The sequence below is a fragment of the Carlito syrichta genome, unplaced genomic scaffold, assembly GCF_000164805.1.
Source record: "Carlito syrichta isolate Samal-C Ts95f unplaced genomic scaffold, Tarsius_syrichta-2.0.1 Scaffold315843, whole genome shotgun sequence".
NCBI classification, from domain to species: domain Eukaryota; kingdom Metazoa; phylum Chordata; class Mammalia; order Primates; family Tarsiidae; genus Carlito; species Carlito syrichta.
In genome coordinates this window covers 389,951-409,146 of record NW_007259939.1, presented here as the reverse complement: position 1 = coordinate 409,146, position 19,196 = coordinate 389,951, and the positions used below count along the sequence as shown (strand labels likewise).

Here is a 19,196-nt window from a genome sequence, read left to right as displayed (position 1 = left end):
TCAGCCTTTCCAAGTAGCCGGAATTACAGGCATGCACTACCACGCCCGGCTGATTTTTTGATTTACTATAGAGATGAGGTCTCGCTGCCTAGGCGGGTCTCGAACCGTGGGCTCAGGCAATCCACTCACCTCAGCCTCCCAAAGGCGCGGGATTACAGGCTGAGCCACCAAGCCCAGCTAACCTTTCCTTTAGTTAAAACCACATACTCACGAATTTTATAAACTTCTTCATCAAACACATCCTACTTCCTTGATATATTTTGCATATAGAGTTTTTCTTTTATCTTGTAGTTCTACTTGCATATATTAATTACAGTGTTAACTTAGTAACTCTTATTTTTAGTGGAAAAAACTAGGAAGTAAGCCATTTTAATTATGTACCAGATGCAGAACCCATGACAAAGGACTAAGCTCTGTAAAAAATGTTTGAAGGATCTAATTCCTCCCAGCATGGCAGAGGCACAACTGGACCAAGGAGGATGGGCCTGGGTGCTGTCCCCAGGCTTTACTATGGTCACTTGTCTAGACCTCAGAATCTAAAGGCTCAAATCCAAAGATAAGATCACAGACAAATTGAGTTTCCAAAATATCACAGAAGTGATAGTTTTATTTATTTATTTTTTGAGTTTCACTGTTGCCCAGGCAACAGTGGCATACTCACAGCCACCACAGCCTCGACATACTGGGCTTAGGCAATCCTTCTACCTCAGCCTTCCAAGTAGCTGGAGCTATAGGCATGCACCACCATGCCTGGCTATGTGTTTTTGATTAACTGTAGAGACCAAGTCTCGCCAAGTTGTTCAGGCTGGTCTTGAACCCCCGGGCTCAGGCAGTCCTCTTGTCTTCACCTCCTAAAGTGCTGGGATTACCAGCATGAGCCACTACACCCGACTTGAAGTAATAGTTTTATAACCTTAAAACGTCTAGCCTAAACCTGACTGATTGCAAACCCAGGCAAAAATGTCTGACTTATATTTAATTTTGATAATTCTAAAGACATTTCTATTTTGTTTTACCAACAATTTTTAAACTAGTTTTATTTACCAAAGGTTACTAAAGTCATATGAACTGAAAGTCATTTGAGTTTCTGTTTTTCTTTTTCTGTTTCTTTCTTTCTTTTTGGGGGGGAGTTAGGGTCTCACTGTGTCAGCCAGGCTGGAATGTAGTGGCACAATCACAGGTCCTCACAGCCTCAACCTCCTGGGCTCATGACATTTCTGCCTCAGCTTCCCAAGTATCTGGGACTACAGGAGTATGCCACCACACCTAGCTAATTTTTAATTTTTTTGTAGAGATGAGATCTCACTATGTTGCCCAGGCTGGTCTTGAATGCCTGGGCTCAAGTGATCCTCCCACCTCGGCCTCCCTAAGGGCTGGGATTACAGGCATGAGCCATTGTGTTCAGCCTGAGTTTCTATTCTTCTGATAAAATATTTGATTTAAGTGCTTGCTATTTTTTAAGCCAATTAATTATAGCTTTTTTTAAGAATCTTTTTTTAAAATTGTAATTCTTCCTCAAACCATTTTACTTTTACTTCTGGGCTTCCATTGCCAGAGGGGCAGCCCACAGAAGCAGCCATCCCACTGCAGCAGCTGCTCACTGCCCTTCCCTACTGCAGTATGATAGAAGGCTCTCAGCCGACACTCTAAACCCTCCAGTGTTTCCAGGGTGTCCCGTACTCATGAGTGGTCCACAAGTGTCTAAAAGGTGAACCACGCCACTCCACGTGGAAACGGCTAGCCACCCCCAGATCTCTTCTAGGTGAGCACGTCTATGTAGACTTATTTCTAAAGGCTGAGGGAGGTGAAAGGCTGAAGAAAGAGGCTGACAAATTCATTTTCTCAGAAACACTTAATAGAGACTTATGAACAAAAGCCATGTCTTGGGTGGCCAAGAGACAGCGGATCCCCCACTGTTACCTGTCCTTACCCCCAGACCTATGGCTTATCTAACACACGGGAGTTACATAAGGGCAGGATTTACGTTAAGTGCATTAAAGTGGAAATCTTAGAGGCATCCTCAGAACTGGGGTTAATCAGAAGTCAACATGTAATCCCAGCACATGGGAGGTTGAGGTGGGAGGACTGCTTGAGGCAGGAGTTTAAGAGGTCAGCATGACAGGTTAGCATCTAAGGTGGAGTTGCTTTAGCCTCCACAGTCCTCTACCTACTGTTTTTCATTATCTAACTTGGAAAAGTTATAAGGTGAAAAACAACTTATTAACCACCCCCTCATGCCTAAAAAAATTATTTTGTGATAATGAAAGTACTTGCTGATAATGTTTGTTTTCTCTAGTTGCCAAGTTTCCAGAACAGTCAAGATGATGGTGATATTCTCTCAAATATGGACCAAAATTTAACAACTCCATCATCAGTTATCTGGCCCTTGTCAAAAACTCCTGAATGTCAGCATGTCACTCCTAGCATGCTTGCCTCTATAAATAGGTAAATATTCATGCATATGATACATCAGTTCTCTGCATCCGTATGTTGAGGAACATTTAAACATTTCAGGAGAAGCATAAATGCCAGTAATGGGAAGACTCACCATTATAAAAAAAATCAAGGTGTAGTTCCTGGAAGTTAAGAATGGATAATTTCAGCAAGTTAGTTATGTTATACAATAAATAAGTGTTGGGATATAACCCACATTTTACGTCAGGATAAATTCTAAATGGATCAAAGTTTTACAAGTAAAACATTAAAGTATTAAAACACCTAAAGAAACCTTGGAGAATTCTTTTATAATCTCAGATTATTGCTGGTCTTTCTAACTGCGGTGTAAAACCCAGAAGCTACTAATAAAAAGACTAATAAAGTCAACCATAAAAAGTTTTTTTACGTTTTACCTGGTACCAACCACCATAAACAATAGAGACTAATTAAATGTATTCTGGCACATTGTGTTATCATAAAGATTAAGAAATTTTTTATTACTATTATGACAAAATATTCAAGCTATTTTTGGCGGGGGGGGGGGAGGTGGGCCTCTCACTCTGTTGTCCAGGCTGGAGTACAGTGGCACGCTTATGGCCACCACAGCCTAGACCTGCTGGGCTCAGGAAATCCTTCCACCTCAGCCTTCCAAGTAGCTGGCACTATAGGCATGAGCCACTGCGCCTGGCAAAACAGTATAATTTTTTTCAAAGCTTTTGATAAGCGCTTTGGCCAAGTCATCAAAAGTCTTAAAATATTCATCCTTTTGGTCTTGAACTTTCTTAGTAAATTCTAAGGAAATACACATCACCAGCCATTATCTCTAGGATGTAGAATAATGCTGGTGTGGGTTGTGGGGTTTTGGCAGAAAGAGCATTTTCTGTTTAAATCACTTTTACAATTAAGGAAATACGGTATTTTTTTTTCCTCTTAAAGAGTAAATGATAGACTCACTTATGTCATGAATTTATCTTTTTTGTTTTTTAATCTGTTTCTTAGAGCCTTTATGTTAAAAAATGATTTTCCTAGTCCTCTTTACCATCTCTGGACTTATCAGCTCTAGTAATTGGCTTACATTTTATAACAACTTTAAGTAAAGAGATAGCTGTATCACTTCAGAAGTGAAAAAATCTCTTTGTTTTACAAAGAGATCTTTGATGATAGACTGGTGGTGCTGATCCTGAACAATAGGCTAGGCCTATTCATTTGCTAAGCACCTTGCTAGGCTTATTCACTTGCTATTCAGCAGTGATTTATGATTTAGATAAATGTCTTTATACAATCACAAATTTACCAATTTCTACATGTCATGCCTTTAAGGTTGCTCTGAAAGGAAAGAGGATAGTCAATCATATAATATCTTGGAGTCAACGAAAATGGAAATTGGTGTTCAGCTGATGTTTACTGTCATGAGTGGAACTGAATTGTTGGGGTGGGCAATTGAAAAATAACCATTCTGTTTGATTCATCTTTAAATTATGAGTCAAGCCTATTTACTAAGAATGAGAAGGTGAAAGAGATGAGATAAAAGAAATGAAAAAAAGCCTTTGTGGTTGGCATGAGGAATGCAAGAAATATATACATATGTAGCAGTAAAAGCTTTGATGAGCTGGATTGAAAACTCAATGCAGGCTGGGTGCAGTCAAGGTGAGAGGATTGCCTGAGCCCGCAGGTTGGAGACCAGCCTAGGCAACTTGGCAAGACCTTATTTCTACAATAAATAAAAACCAGAAAAATTAGCTGGGCATGGTGGTGCTCGCCCGTAGTTCCAGTCTCTTGGAAGGCTGAGGCAGAAGGATCACCTGAGCCCAGCAGGTTGAGGCTGCAGTGACTGGGAGCTTACCACTGCCCTTCAGCCTGGGTGACAGAGTGAGACTCTAACTCAAAAAAATAGAAAGTAAGCCAGGCGCAGTGGCTCATGGCTATAATCCCAGCACTTTGGGTACTGGGGGAGAGAGGATTGCCTGAGCCCAGGTGTTTGAAACCAGCCTGGGCAACTTGGTAAGACCTTGCCTCTATATAGTATATAACTGCACTCCAGCTTGGGCAACAGAGTGAGACTTCTGACAAAAAAAATAAGTAAATAAATAAATAGAATATGTATTTTAAGATTAAAATAGATTTTACATTAATTTTGTCATTGCTGTTCAACCTGTGGATAAAAGTGTAACAGTTAATGTTGATTTGAAATTATTTTGTATTCAAACAGGAATGATTGTGATAAATATGTTTTCCACATGCAAAAAAATCATAAAAGTAATGGTGGCATTGCCTGGGGCAATATCAAGAAAAAGACAGTAAGTATTTTTATTCTTTATCCAACAGTTCTCTATGAGATAATTTATCATATGTGATGAATTGTGGTAGCTACAAGTTATGTAACAGTCCCTGTGCTTGAGGTACTTAGAACCTAATATGAGTTAATCATGAGGCTATAAGTGAGGTAAGCACATAAGTATTGTCGGCTTACAGACAACTCATAGACCTAAAGCATCTGAGCAGGTTGAGGTTGGTAAAAGCTTTCATTTGGGAAGTGAGGTGAGAGTGTAGAAAAACAGGTACAGGTCAAGGAGGAATGTTTCAGGCAAGATGCAGAAGTGTATCTGTTCAGTGACTGGGGGATAATTCAGACTAAATGAGTCACCATTTTCATAGAATAAGAACTGTCATCAAATCCCAATCAACTTTAACATGGTTTCAAATGTTTTGCAGCTTCAACTACTTATTTTCCTTCTTTTTCTATACTTCAACATTTAAAAATCCAATTCCAGAAAAAATTTTAACTTATACATGCGTTAGTAGAATGGTTTGTATTCCTCTGAGAAAAGATTAGGAGAATCCTTTATCTCCCTGAATTAATTTTTTTTTTTTTTTTTTGAGTTGGACTCTCTCTGTCGCCTAGGCTGGAGTGCAGTGGCATGCTCACTACCACCACAGCCTCAACCTGCTGGACTCAGGTGATCCTACTGCCTCCACCTGCATGTAGTTGGAAGTACAGGCACGTGCCACCATGCCTGGCTAATTTTTGATTTATTGTAGAAATAAGGTCTTGCTAAGTTGCCCAGGCTCATCTTGAATCCGTGTGTTCAGGCAGTCCTCTCACCTCAGCCTCCCAAAGTGCTGGGATTATAGACATGAGCCACCGCGCCCAGCCTGAACTAATTTTTTTGTTTTGAGTTGGAGTCTCACTCTATCGCACTGGAGTTCAGTGGCCACTCCCAGCCACCTCAGCCTCCACCTGCTGGGCTCCAGCGATCCTTCCGCCTCAGCCTTCCAAGTAGCTGGAACTACAGGCACGCGCTACCACGCCCGGCTAATTTTTTTGATTTACTGTAGAGATGAGATCTTGCCAAGTTGCCCAGGTGGGTCTCAAACCCTCGGGCTTAGGCAGTCCACTCACCTCAGCCTCCCAAAGCGCGGGATTACGGGCTGAGCCACCAAGACTGGCTCTGAATTATTTTTTAATTTCTGGTTTTAAATTGAATAACTGATAATGAGATATAAGTACTAGGATTCTAAAAAAGCCATTTCACCTCACATGCCCTCAAAGTAAAGAGCTAATCTTAGAGAGTGATCATTTATGGGGGTGGGGGACTACCTTACGCCCTAAAGGTGCTCTTTCAGACCAGGTTATGGCCATCTCTTACTTCTTTACTCATTTTGAAATATTTATACCATAAGTTGGCCAGGGTGTAATTCCCTTCAGAGAGCCTCTAAATATTGGGATTATAAAGTCACGCCCAATCTTTATTCATTTCAGTTGTTCGCAGGAAATGGTAGATATCTCACTGAGGACCTTGGTTTAAAATTAGTCTGGGGACTAAATTCTTCAAAAGAAATCTGTACTCCATCATTGAAGTAGGCATACTCCTCAGAGTTTAAGATTCTCTTGTTCCAGTTTCCCACATTTTTTAATAAGAATGAAAATTTGATTTGTTGCAAAGGACCTGGAATTAATATAGTAAGAAAACCTTGAAATGGGAACCCAAAGACTTGGCTTCTAGTCCTTGTTTTGCAAGTGAGAAGCTGAATTGCCTTGAAAAGTGCCCTAATCCAGTGTTTCTCAAACTTTATTGTGCATAGAAGTCATCTAGAGGTCTTGTTAAACCCCAGATTCTGATCCCAGTAGATTTGAAATGCAGAATTTCTAACAAGCTCCAGGTGATGTCCATGCTGCTGATCCATGAACTATCCTGAGATTCTAATTCACTCAGTCTGTTTCTTCTGCAAAATAAGAAGAAGAAGCTGATATGGATATATCTGTAAGGGCCCTTCCTATTCCACCCAGGGTATAATAGCACAATCACTGCTCAGTGAAGCCTCGACCTTTGGGTCCTAAGCAGTCTTCTGCTTCAGCCTCCCAGTTAGCTGAGACTACAGGCATGTGCCACCATGAACAGTTAATTTTTTTGTTGTTGAGTTGGAGTTTCACTCGGTTGCCCAGGCGAGTGCAGTGACATGCTCACGGCCACCACAGCCTTGACCTGCTGGGCTCAGGTGATCTTTCCACCTCAAGCCTTCCAAGTAGCTGAAATCACAGGCATGCACCACCATGTCTGGCTAATTTTTCTTGATTTATTGTAGAGATGAGGTCTAAATCAAGTTGCCCAGGCTGTTCTCTCGCCTCGGCTTCCCAAAGTGCTGGGATTACAGGCTTGAGTCACCACGCCTGGCCTAATTTTTTTTTTAATGATTTTTTTAGTGATGGGGGTCTCAGTATGTTGCCCAAGCTGATCTTGAACTCCTGGCCTCAAGCAATCCTCCTGTTACAGCCCCCAAAGTGCTGGGGTTACAGGAATGAGCCACCATGCCCAGCTACATTTTTCATCTTAACTACTTGGGGGGCTTTTGTTCTTATTTATGGGTTATAACTTGAGCAGTTTGCCAAACTGTAATATCATTGTGATTCAGCCCCATTTTTTTCATAACCTAATATTTTGTAGCCAATGTGTTAGGATGGAAATAAGAGAATGAGGTGTTAAAACTTCTGATTTCAAGTTCTGATTCTCCATACCAGCTTTATGATACTGAGCAGCTACTTGAGCTTTCTATTATAATATTTCTATTGTATAATTTTATTAATATGTGGCATGACAATGGGAGTCATATTGGTTTATGTTATTGAATGATTTTGAGAGCTAAATGATATGTTGTTTTGCCTCATCTCAGGAGAAAAATGTAATCTGTGAGCATGAGTTTGTATCTCAAAAGTTTCTTATTATAAAACTTACCCTTAGTACAGGGGGTATACTGTATCATTTTCTATTTTTTAAGGATTGTCAGCCATAGCCAATAGTTTGATAAGTGTTGATGTGATGTATGTGAGGGTACACTTCCAACATGCCACATACGTTACCATTTTGGCTAAGAACCTGAAGTACAGAGAATGAAAATTTTGCTATTATGTTTTCCAAATGCAGATTTTTACCTCCATTCAGCTATGATTATAATAATTATGATAAATTATGTTTAATGTTAACTTTACCAGCCCAGCCTATTCATTATTTAAGTGAAATAATTAGTACATTTTGGCAGTGTTCAAAGGCCCATGTGCTATTCTTTAAAAACTGTAGCATTAATTTATAATAATTTCTTATAGTAATGTTTGCCAACTGTGGGAAACAACATTGAATAAGTCATGGTTCTTGTCTAGGGTAAATTTGACTTACAAGAGAATCAGGCATTTCACAGATAATTATAATGTGATTACTATTGCTACAGGCATATGTTCAAAGTACTTTGGGGATAAAGCGTGCTTAATTTTGTCTAGGTTTGAGGTAGGTTTAACAGGAGGTACTGCTTAGCTATTAATATAAACTCTTTTATAGGTTGAAACTGATTTCTCAACTCCAGCATCAAGAAGGAAAACCATGTTTAACAAAGGTAATATGTTTATATCTTTCTTTTGTAGCTCAGTATTCTAAGCTAGGTTCTTTATTTAAATGGTTTTAAAATTAATTGCTCTCAAGTGGACAGACCTACTATTTAGTTCCTTAGAGTTTTCAGTGTTATTGAAATTACTTTTAGAAATTTATTAATCCTTTTTTAAACTTCTCTTCACAGATTTAGGAGAAAACCCTGGTATTGGAAAACTTTTCACTGATGCTATGGACTCTTTAGATGAAGAAGAGAAAGATTATTATTTTTCAAACTCTGATTCTGCATAGTAAAAATAAGAAAATATGATTTCCAGGATTTTTACCATAAGACAGTACATCTTTATCTTCAATTGGAGTACATATATTTTCTTTAGAAAGTACCTTCGTATGAAAATGTGGAGTACTTTTTCAAAAGTTTCATGTGTTTATATTCAAAGTAAGATATCCTTCTATAGTACATTCCTCATTGCTACACTTTTGCTAAAAATATAAAAAAATTGTCTTGCTTGTGTGTAGATATTTGTAAATTTCTGCTTCTACAATATTAAAATATACATAGATAAGTTTCTTATAAGCATCTAAGTCTTTTTGCTTTAAGAAAATTATATCCCAAACAGATTTTTAAAAAGCTTTCAGGAAAATGTTGCTACCTTCAAGTAAGTAGGGGGGCGAGGATGAAGAGGTAGCTACTGCATTCATGAAAACTTTTAAGTTAGCATTTGTCACCACTGGATATACAAGCCAGAGTGGATCTAATGTTTAAATTACACACTGTTGAAACTATTTGACGTGCTTCTCTCCTGCTTGTTTTTCTTAAAACTTGTAATTGGCATGTCTATGAAACCTATATAAATTTAATGTATTGCTTTTTCATTAGTTTATTAGGTAGAGAAGATTTTGTTGCATTTTTAAGCCTTATTTACATGTACAGACACAGTTTAAATTTGGTCTCAATACTTTGACTAGATTAGACAAACATCCAAGTTAATAGCTCTACCATTAGGAGTCATGTTAATATGTCATAGTAAACATCCTTTTCCTTTCACTAACAGCTCCTCTAGAGATAAACTTCATTAGTTTACTATGTTTTAAAATTTGACATAGAATATCTTCCCTCTGGCTACACAGTCACCCACCCTTTCTCTCCAGTTAAGGTTGTCCAAATAAAGTTATTTTGCTTTTTTATAGTATGTGTATCTTATTTTTTTGCTTATTTGCTTTTAATTACTGTATCATAGAAAGAAAAACAGATATGTATTTTGTTACTGGTCCCGCTTAAGTTTCCTCAAAAAATACTTGAACTTTTAGTAGAAAGCAGCATTTTGTTTCTTAAGAATTTAGCCACAGCTACACAGTGTCGCATGCCTGTAATCCTAGCTACCTGGGAGGCTGAAGCCATAGGATAACCCAGGAGTTAGAAGCTGAAGTACACTAGGGTTGGGCCTGTGAATAGCCACGACACTCCAGCCGGGACAACACAGTGAGACCTTGTCTCCTAAAACAAAAAAAGAATTTAGTAAGTAATAATAAGTAGTTACATAAGACTTACAGAAGCTAAATGTAAAAAGAATAGTGCAGTTGGGCTAAGATCATTCTCCTTTTAAAACTACCATGATTATTTCTACCGCAAAGATCCTTGGTTTGGTAGATGCAGGATAAAAATAAAATGGTTATTTTAGAGTAGCCCTAAAAAATACTGTTGGTAAACTTGTGTTGCCAATATTTGGTGTAATGCTACGCTGCTTTACGTTAAAGGACAGTGTTTTAGGACTTAAGAAGGTGGTTATATCCCTTAACAAAAGCCCAAAAGAGAATTCTGAAATGGCATAAACTGGACTCAAACCATGCTGCCCATATTCCCCATGTCCTATCAGAACTCCTTCAGCATCCTTCCTGTTCTGTTCTTTCTTGTTTGTTTAATGCTCCAACACTTGACTTTTCTTGAGTCCTTCCTATTATAAGGTATTTCACCTGCCAGTGAGTTTGAGCGTGTGTTATCTGCATGGGAGGTGCTTCAAGGAAGTCAGCCTGCCCAGGTTCAATGTGAGGAAAACTTGTTTGACTGTTAAGTTGGTTGCAGTCATAAACATGTCAATCCTACTGTTTAACAATAATAACAGTTCATACTTTAATTTTGGAAGAAAGTTCATAAATACATCTTTAAGCTTTTACTTTCTTGAACTATCCTTAATAGCCCTTTAATAAACTTTTAGTTAAATAAAAAAATTAGTTTTATAATCTAGTTAATCAAAATGATTACTGAACATCAGGCTTTCTTTTTAAATAATTTATATAAATAAAATTTTATACAATATGGAATATTTAAGTGATAAGGAAATATTTATACATTTTAAACTGATAATCACAAATCACAGCAATGATTACTGAAGTGCATCATGAGACTTCTGATAACGGCATCTTGAGCAGTTGATCATACATCGGATGTCAGTTTGTCTTGGTTAAGATCATTTGGTAACATTTGTATGTCAAATACATAGTGAATATATTTATAGATCTCCTCGGCCTTTTGAAGAGTTACTTGTGCATACACCGAGATTTCTTGAGGTGAGCTGAAAAATTAGACAAAATAATTACGCTAGAACTTTTGACCTTTATAAAATTTAACATTCTTAACACCAAACACAATGCTTTTTTTTTTTTTTTTTTTTTTGAGTTGGAGTCTCACTCTGTCAACCAGGCTGGAGTGCAGTGGCACAGTCACAGCCACCGCAACCTCAACCTGCTGGGCTCAGGCGATCCTTCTGCCTTAGCCTTCCAAGTAGCTGCAACTACAGGCACATGCCATCACACCCGGCTAATTTGTCATTTATTGTAGAGATGAGGGCTCACCAAGTTGTCCAGGCTGGTCTCAAACCCATGGGCTCAGGCAATCCTCTCACCTTGGCCTCCCAAAGTGCTAGGATTATGGGCGTGAGCCACCGCCCGGCCCGCAACAGCTTTTCAAAAAATCATCTTTTCTTAAATGTACATCCAGTTGATATGTCGCCAGTATTAGTGTAGGTAAAATAAAAATGTTTCCTTTATTTAAAATTATCTTCAATACCGGAGCCCAGCCACGTCGAGGCTGCAGTGGCCGGGAGCGGCCACTGTACTCCAGTCTGGGTGACAGAGTGAGACTGCAACTCAAAAAAAAAAAATTATCTTCAATAATCATTTCAACATCCACAATAAACAATATTTTTGTTCCCTCTCTGCCCAAATTCATGAGTTGAAACTCTAAGTCCAATGTGATAGTATTTGGAAGTGGAGACTAGGAGATGATTAGGTCACAATGGTGGGTCCCCCAGTGCCCTTATGAGGGGCAAAAGAGCTAACTCGCTCTGTTTCTGCCATGTGAGGATACAAGAAATCAACAGCATGGATCCAAGTAGAAGGCCCTCACCAGAACCCAGCCATGCTAGAACCCTAATCTCAGAATTCCAGTGTCCAGAACTGTGAGACACAAATTTCTGTTATTTATAAATTACTCAGTTTATGGTATTTTGTTATAGTAGCTCAAGCTGTAAAATGAACCTATTTTCTAAATTTCCTTTTTCAAGCAATATAATGATAAAACTAGTAAAAATTCTCAACCTGAACATTTTTTTAGTTACAGAACTGAACAGTCCAGAAAAATGAGACTGCAAAGTGAAATGTAACTAGTTTGTTGTTTATCTCCCCATAGAGCTCGAAGGCAATGCCTACACTTTTTTCGTTTTTTCCCATTAATGTCCCTTAGTTTCATACAGTAACTGATACACGTTGGCAAACAAAAAACTCTTCACTGAATAAAATAATCTAACAGGTAGTATACCTTTTTTAGTTGTGAAAATATTAATCACTTAAAAATATTAGACATACCTGTTAGCCATCTTTTTCACAGATGAAAACTGGTGACACAAATTTAATGCAGTTATATAACTTATATTGGGAATACTTAAATAAAACTGAAGTGCCTCACATTTACTACTATTCACTACTGCTGGAACGTGAATACCAACATTCTTTCTTTGTTCCACTAAAGACAGTTCTTTTAGCAAATCTGCAGTTTCTTCTTGGCAGGAACTGAAAAGAATTCGGATTCCAGCGCCAATTAAGGCAGTCAGCAGGCTGTCATAGCTCTTTGTTCTCCTAAACATCCTTGATGTGTCCCCTAAAAAATTTTAATAGTACAAACTTTAGTAACTAATATTAAATAAAATCATCAATATACTTTGTTATTAAAATTCTAAGAGCTATACCACTGAGCAAACATTTTGCTCATGAGAAAACCCACAGCTAAAGTTTTAAAGTGATTCTCAAATATGTGACAGATAAAACAGAGATAACTATGAGTATCTTGAACTAGAATTTTAAAGTTAAGTAAAGGAGAACTTACATCCTTACATATTTCATTTCTGAAGGCCAAGACTATATTACTCATCTCTAATTTTTCATGTTAGCACTGACGAAGGGTTCATTAAATACTGGTATAACTGATATAAAATTATATATTTATTCCAGAGTAACTAAAAAAATACCCTAAACACCCATTTTAATATCACCTTGCCAATTAATTACTTCTCTACCCTTTCACATTTTCTTTTCCATATTGTACTTACATCCTTTTATTGGCATTTCCCTTTATGCACCCCCAGATACTATTCCATAGCTTTTGACTTGTTACTTCTCTATTCCAAATATATATACTTTATCCCAAACTCTTCAAATAAAAAAAAAGACTAGATTACTGAAAACTAAGGTAACTTACCTAAGTGACAGCATGGAAATGAAAAAGTTGCCCAATTCCAAAATCAATGTTTTACACTATTTCCTTTTATGTATAATTTTTTAATTCTTCCATAGTGGCTTTCACCTACATGATTTCACTTAATCCTTATATCACAAAATACGTGGAATATTACGAATCCCTCAAAGGAAATGAGTTGTCAATGCAATGTCATAGCTTTGGAGTAAACAGAAACCAGCATGTCTTCTGATTCCACAGCTTATGCCCTTTGGTCTAGTCTTGGGGGGGGTCTCCATACAATTAAATAATTACTGCAGAAATTCCTAACTGAAATTCCAATCCTGCATTTCCAAATGCATCCTAGGTGACCGTTTCAGTGACCCGTTGAGAACTCAATCTTAACATGGTCAAAGTTCAGTTCCCCTTGCCCCTCAAGTCTGCTTTTTCTCTTATATTCATAATTGTAATAAACAGCACCTCTATCTAAGCTGACCCAGAAATCAGTCAGCTCGCAGTAATTCTCATTTCCTCACACTAACTCCTGCTAATCCTGATACCTAAACATCTCCTGAGTCCTACTTCTCCATTGCTGTCTTATTTAAGGCCCTCCTCCTTTATGGGTTCTTGAAAAACTCTCATGCTTGGTTCTTTTGCCTTCAATATCTCATCCTCCAATTCTCATAAGCTGCATTTAAATATATGATGAGAAACACCATGGTACATAAAAATTTGAAAGTATATTTATGAGCCAGGTATTTAAAGTTTCCCATATCTGACAACAGAAAAATAAACTAAATGGTCAAGTTTCTTTACATTGAGTCGGAGTCTCACTGTCGCCCAGGCTGGAGTGCAGGGGCACACTCACGGCCACCACAGCCTTGACCTGCTGGGCGCAGGCGATCCTTCCGCCTCGGCCTTCCAAGTAGCTGGAACTACAGGCTCATGCCACCATGCCCAGCTAATTTTTCTTGATTTATTGTAGAGACGAGGTCTCACCAAGTTGCCCAGGCTGGTCTCGAACCCCTGGGCTCAGGTAATCCTCTCGCCTTCGCCTCCCAGAGTGCTGGGATCACAGGTGTGAGCCACAGGGCCTGGCTCTTTACATTCTTATAAACAAAGATTTTAAAATACAAACCTGTCTTTCCTCTGTCCTTTTCCACAATCACACATATTCTTTCAAACATGCTCTGCAGGTGCTGGATCTGTTCAATGAGCTTGTTCTTACGGACAGTATTTAACATCTCAGATTGGGACCTCCTTTCCACCACCATGCGGTTACTCACAATGTAGTCACAGTCATTCAGAGAACAAACCTCCACTTGTAACCCATGAATTGCTCTTAGGGAAGAAATTACTTCCAAACCAGAAGTGACTTCATGACTGTTAACAAGAATACAGGTTCTTTTCCCTTCCTGTGGAAGTCTGAGAGAAGGATGTGTCCCAGCTAAATGTGGTCCTGAATTGGAACAGGATGCCCCTGAAGTGCTAGAATCCTCCAGAGCACTCCCAACCTGAAAAAGCTGAAAACACCACAATCAGGTTCAACATATATTTGTGCCATAAACATCTTACACCTAAAGTTGATTGTCTTTACTGATAATGTTCTTTTTTCTACCTTCGACATGAAGAAAGTGATTGTAGGTAAACAAATAAGCCACAAAAAAATAGTGTAAAATAATAATTAACAACCAAAGCTAAAAATAATTGAAGGAGGAGAAAATCTAAAAATGAACAGGAAAGGAAATAATGTTAGAAAATTATAGCCAGGCACGGTGGCTCAAGCCTGTCATACCAGCACCTTGGGAGGCAGAGGCAAGAGGCTTATCTGAGTCGGGGTTAGAGACCAGCCTGCGCAACTTGACAAAATGTCTACAATAAATCAAAGAGTTAGCCAAGTGTGGTGGTGCACACCTGTAGTTCCAGCTACTAGGAAGGCTGAGGCAGAAGGATCCCCTGAGGCCAGCAGGTGGAAGCTAAGGTGGCCGTCAGTGTACCACTGCACTCAGCCGGGGGGAGGGAAAATAAGAAAAATATAATTTTTAGCCCAGAGGAAAAACAAATGGAAAGTTAAATAGCAACCTTAAAGCATATTAGAGCTCATCTTGAAGAATAAGGAAGACAGACAAGCCAGACAAGAAAAATAGGGAGATTTGATAACTAGAAAATATCTCCAGCTGAAAACAACTAAACTTGCTAAATAACATGTTTTTAAAGTCTATTTAAACATACATAACTGGGCTAACAAGAAAGTACAGAATGCACCAATCAAAAACAAAATGAAAATGAGAATTCTGAAAGTTAATTAAGCCAGAATAAACTCAGGTTTCCTTTACAAAGTATCTGCCCAAATCCTGTTCACCATTTATTCCTCTTTTGACAGAGGCACGGGACATGGGAAACATGTGCAGTGCAAGATGTCTGAACCTCTGCCCCTATCAAGGGCAGTTATTTAATATAAGTCCAAGTAAGAAATCCATTCCATAAAAGCAGAAAGCAAACAACAGTCTTGAATTTTGATATCTGGTAGAAGGAGAAAAAAAAACTCCTCTCAGAATTGGTATCTACTAACTGACCCTTCAGCCCTTATGTGCGTTTGTAGCCAGAACACACAATACTTGTCTAGTCCACAAAAAACCTCAAACAAATCATTTAACATGCTCTCAGAAGAGAAATTCAAATGGCTCTCGTGAGTTCATGTGAATGTATGAAACTATGAGAAAACATGTTTTCAACTGTGCTCTAAGAAGAGTACAAGTTTGAAAATATATGGATTAAAATTTCTCACTAGATAGTCAGCATTCTTTCTCTTGATGAGTCTCTGGAAGGATCAGAAATGATTTTAGTGTGGGTAGGAATAAAAAATGGAGTTCGTTAGCAGTGCCTGGCAACATAACATATACATATGTCTTTCACAGCAATTCCACTTAAAGGACTTCATTCTAAAGCTACAATGGCAAAATACAAGAAGATATGCACACGGCTATTTGTTATAAGACTATAAGAACAAAAGATTAGAAACCCAAATATGCATCAATATGGAGCTAGTGAATAAATTACTACATAATTGTACAATGACGCAGCATGTGGCTGTACAAAATAATGAGGAATATATACCTATATATTACTAAGTGAAGAATATATGCCTCTATATTACTGATTTTATCCTTGGATACATTTTTAAGTGAAAAAGCAAGGTATTGCTCTTTTTGTAGTTAATCAGCATTGTGATCGGGTTTTCATGCTCATGTGTGAGAAGTGCCTCCCTCAAACCTTGTTATGATGTCGCCACGTTACCTATCAGACACGTAAAAAAAAAAGAGTATGTATGTATTATATGCTGCTATTTATCTAAGGAAAATTAAAAATATTTAATTTCTCAAAAAATAGATAAACTAGCCAAAATACACATTTTTTTCAAAATTACCTACATACAAGGGAGGAAGCAGTGTGAAGGGCATAACAATAGAAACTATACTTCTAAACTATACTTCTGTGAATATACGATACATACGGTTTTTTTTTTAGTTAAAATCTCACTCTGTTGCCTAGGCTTGAGTGCACTGGCACGCTCACGGCCACTATAGCCTCGACCTGCTAGGCTCAGGTGATCCTTCCATCTCAGCCTCCCAAGTAGTTGGAACCACAAGCATGTGCCACCATGGCTGGTTGATTTTTGATTTATTGTAGAGACGAGGTCTTGAACTCCCCAGACTCAGGCAATCCTCTCGCCTCTGCCTCCCAAAGTGCTGGGATTGAAGGCGTGGTCCACCACATTCGGCTTATATTTTGTCTTGTAGATTTTAATTTGGGACCATGTATATATGTTACATAATTATAGAACAAAATAAATTGAAAATAAACATACATTGAAGTAAGCTAGCCTTAATATATACAAGGGAGACCCCAAAATGGACTTTATTTATAAAAAATTGTGTATTCATTCTTACATGTTTAAATTTCAGTCACCTTCAAAGTACTCTCCATTTGTTACACCTATTGAGATGCTTTTTTCCACTGCTCAAAACAGTTTTTGAGCTCATCAGTTTTGATGCCTTTAAATGTTTCTGCTGTTTTTTGTTTCACCTCTTCCACATCAGCAAAATGTTTCCCTTTGAGGATTTTACCCAGGAAACAAAAAGGCTGCTGGGGCAAGATCAGGTGAAAGGGGATGGTGGGGAGTGGGGATCATGACTTTTTAAAAACCAAAATCTGCTGAACACTGAGCGTGATGTGGGTGGGTACGTTCGTGCACCACCCATCATGAAACGGGCATACCATGTTGAAAGAATCTGCAAAAAAAATGTCACTGAAGCCAAATGCAGCCTCTTACAACAACGCTAGCTGGTACACTGATGCGGATGGGTTCCTAGAACACTGACCTGGCAAGAGAAGCCTGTTCTACAAGGGCCTGCCCTCCAAAAAATAACTCCAGTTTTTTGGGGTCCCCTCTTGTATATTCATTTGATGGAATAATCAGAAAGAACTATTTCAAATAATTTGTAAGGAAGCACAAATTCTTTAGACAAAATATCACAAAAAAATTCTTAAACTGGTTTCAGTAACCATATTACTGATAATGATACTATTGTTCTGAAATTGCTATTATGTGATTTGAGAGAGAAAGAAATTAATTATATATTAATCCTATTCTTCTCTATGTTATTAAGATTCTACATATGATATAAAGGAAATAAAGATATAAAATTCAAAAGAGTAAGTGAAAACCAGGTTAGAAATAGTGTTTCACATTTGTAATCCCGGCTACGCTACTTGGGAGGCTAAGGCAAGAGGACAGTTTAAGGCCAGAGTTCGAGACCAGCCTGCACCACATATCAAGACCCCATCTCTAACAAGAAAAAGTTAGCCAGGCATGATCGCATGCACCTGTCATCCTAGGTACTCGTGTTACCTTAGGAGTTTGCAGGAGGATCTCGTCATCTTAGGAGTTTGAAGCTACAGGGGGTTATGATCGTGCCACTGCACTCCAGGCTGGGCAAAAGTGTAAGACCCAATCAATCTTTAAAAAGAAAGAAAGAAAGAAAACCCAGTGCTCATCAATTTGAGATATCAGCACGAACTCATGATGTGTTTTAGCTTATGTGAGTATATGTGCATGTGAGAGAAATATATATGTTTCTTAACTCTGACCACTGAAAAGACCTAGAAATATTATCAAAGAGCATCAAAATCCATTTCACACTAAAAGGAACCAGGGCAACTTGGAGACATAGCTGCTTCCTGGTCTAAGGTGGGAAATGTTCGAGATAGCTTGGCATATATCATCATCCATATAGCAAAGGAGGTAAGCACTCCAAGCACCCAAAATAGTGTCCAAATACCATTTTCCACTAAAAAGAACCAAGGTAACCTGGAGAAATAACCACTTCTAGCACTGAGACAGAAAATGTGCAAATGAGGCTGGTATATCATGAAATCATATAACAAATAGGTAATCCAAGACAGCTAGAGTCAGGTCAAAGCACTTGGGAGCCACACTGAAGAAAGTCTCAGGGGTCAGAGTTGGAACAATTTGGATACCAAAATTTAAAAGAGGAGTAATCAGTTAAAATACATCACATATGCTTAAATTCATGAATTCATAATGTTAAAAACATAAAAAAAAACAAATCTATCATTCTAAAAGTGATAAAGATAAATCTCATATTAACCTGCTTTTCCTAAACAAACTATAGTAGTGGGTAACAAAATACCAGATGAAGGAGAGAAAACTCAAATTACTAAAATCAGCAACGAATGACAGGACATTGCTATCGACTTTATAGAACTAAAAAAGGATTATAAGAGAATACAACAGCTGTATATCAACAAATTGGATAACTAAATGACATGAACAAATTTCTAGACACACGAACCAACAAGACTGACTCAAGAATAAATAGAAAACTTGACAGGACCTATACTAAGATCATTAAATCAGTAATCAAAAACCTCCCAACAAGGAAAAAAAAAATGTTTAGGAGCAGATGGTTTTAATGATGAATTCACCAACATTTAAAGAAAAATTAAGACCAATCCTTTTTAAACATTCCCCCCAAAATTGAAGACAAAATATTTTTCTTTCTTTTTTTTTGTTTTTTTTTTTTTTGAGTTGGAGTCTCACTCTGTCGCCCAGACTGGAAATGCAGTGGCCC

At 38.0% G+C, this 19,196-nt stretch overlaps 2 protein-coding genes across 2 annotated transcripts in view; one reads left to right on the top strand and one right to left on the bottom strand.

Moving 5' to 3' along the window:
• Window positions 1-9,500, top strand: part of MIS18BP1 (MIS18 binding protein 1) — a 41,809-nt gene extending 32,309 nt beyond the window's left edge. Inside the window, exons 11-14 of the mRNA XM_008073435.1 lie at window positions 2,297-2,445; window positions 4,646-4,733; window positions 8,265-8,319; window positions 8,500-9,500. Of these exons, the coding sequence (XP_008071626.1) occupies window positions 2,297-2,445; window positions 4,646-4,733; window positions 8,265-8,319; window positions 8,500-8,603 (396 nt within the window). The 3' untranslated portion in view covers window positions 8,604-9,500. The remainder of the gene's footprint in view (window positions 1-2,296; window positions 2,446-4,645; window positions 4,734-8,264; window positions 8,320-8,499) is intronic.
• A 1,136-nt stretch (window positions 9,501-10,636) lies between these two features.
• FANCM (Fanconi anemia complementation group M) overlaps window positions 10,637-19,196 on the bottom strand; it is a gene marked incomplete at its 5' end in the record, with an annotated part of 67,456 nt that continues 58,896 nt past the window's right edge. The window contains 3 exons of the mRNA XM_008073438.2: window positions 10,637-10,885; window positions 12,177-12,468; window positions 14,180-14,555. Of these exons, the coding sequence (XP_008071629.1) occupies window positions 10,747-10,885; window positions 12,177-12,468; window positions 14,180-14,555 (807 nt within the window). The remainder of the gene's footprint in view (window positions 10,886-12,176; window positions 12,469-14,179; window positions 14,556-19,196) is intronic.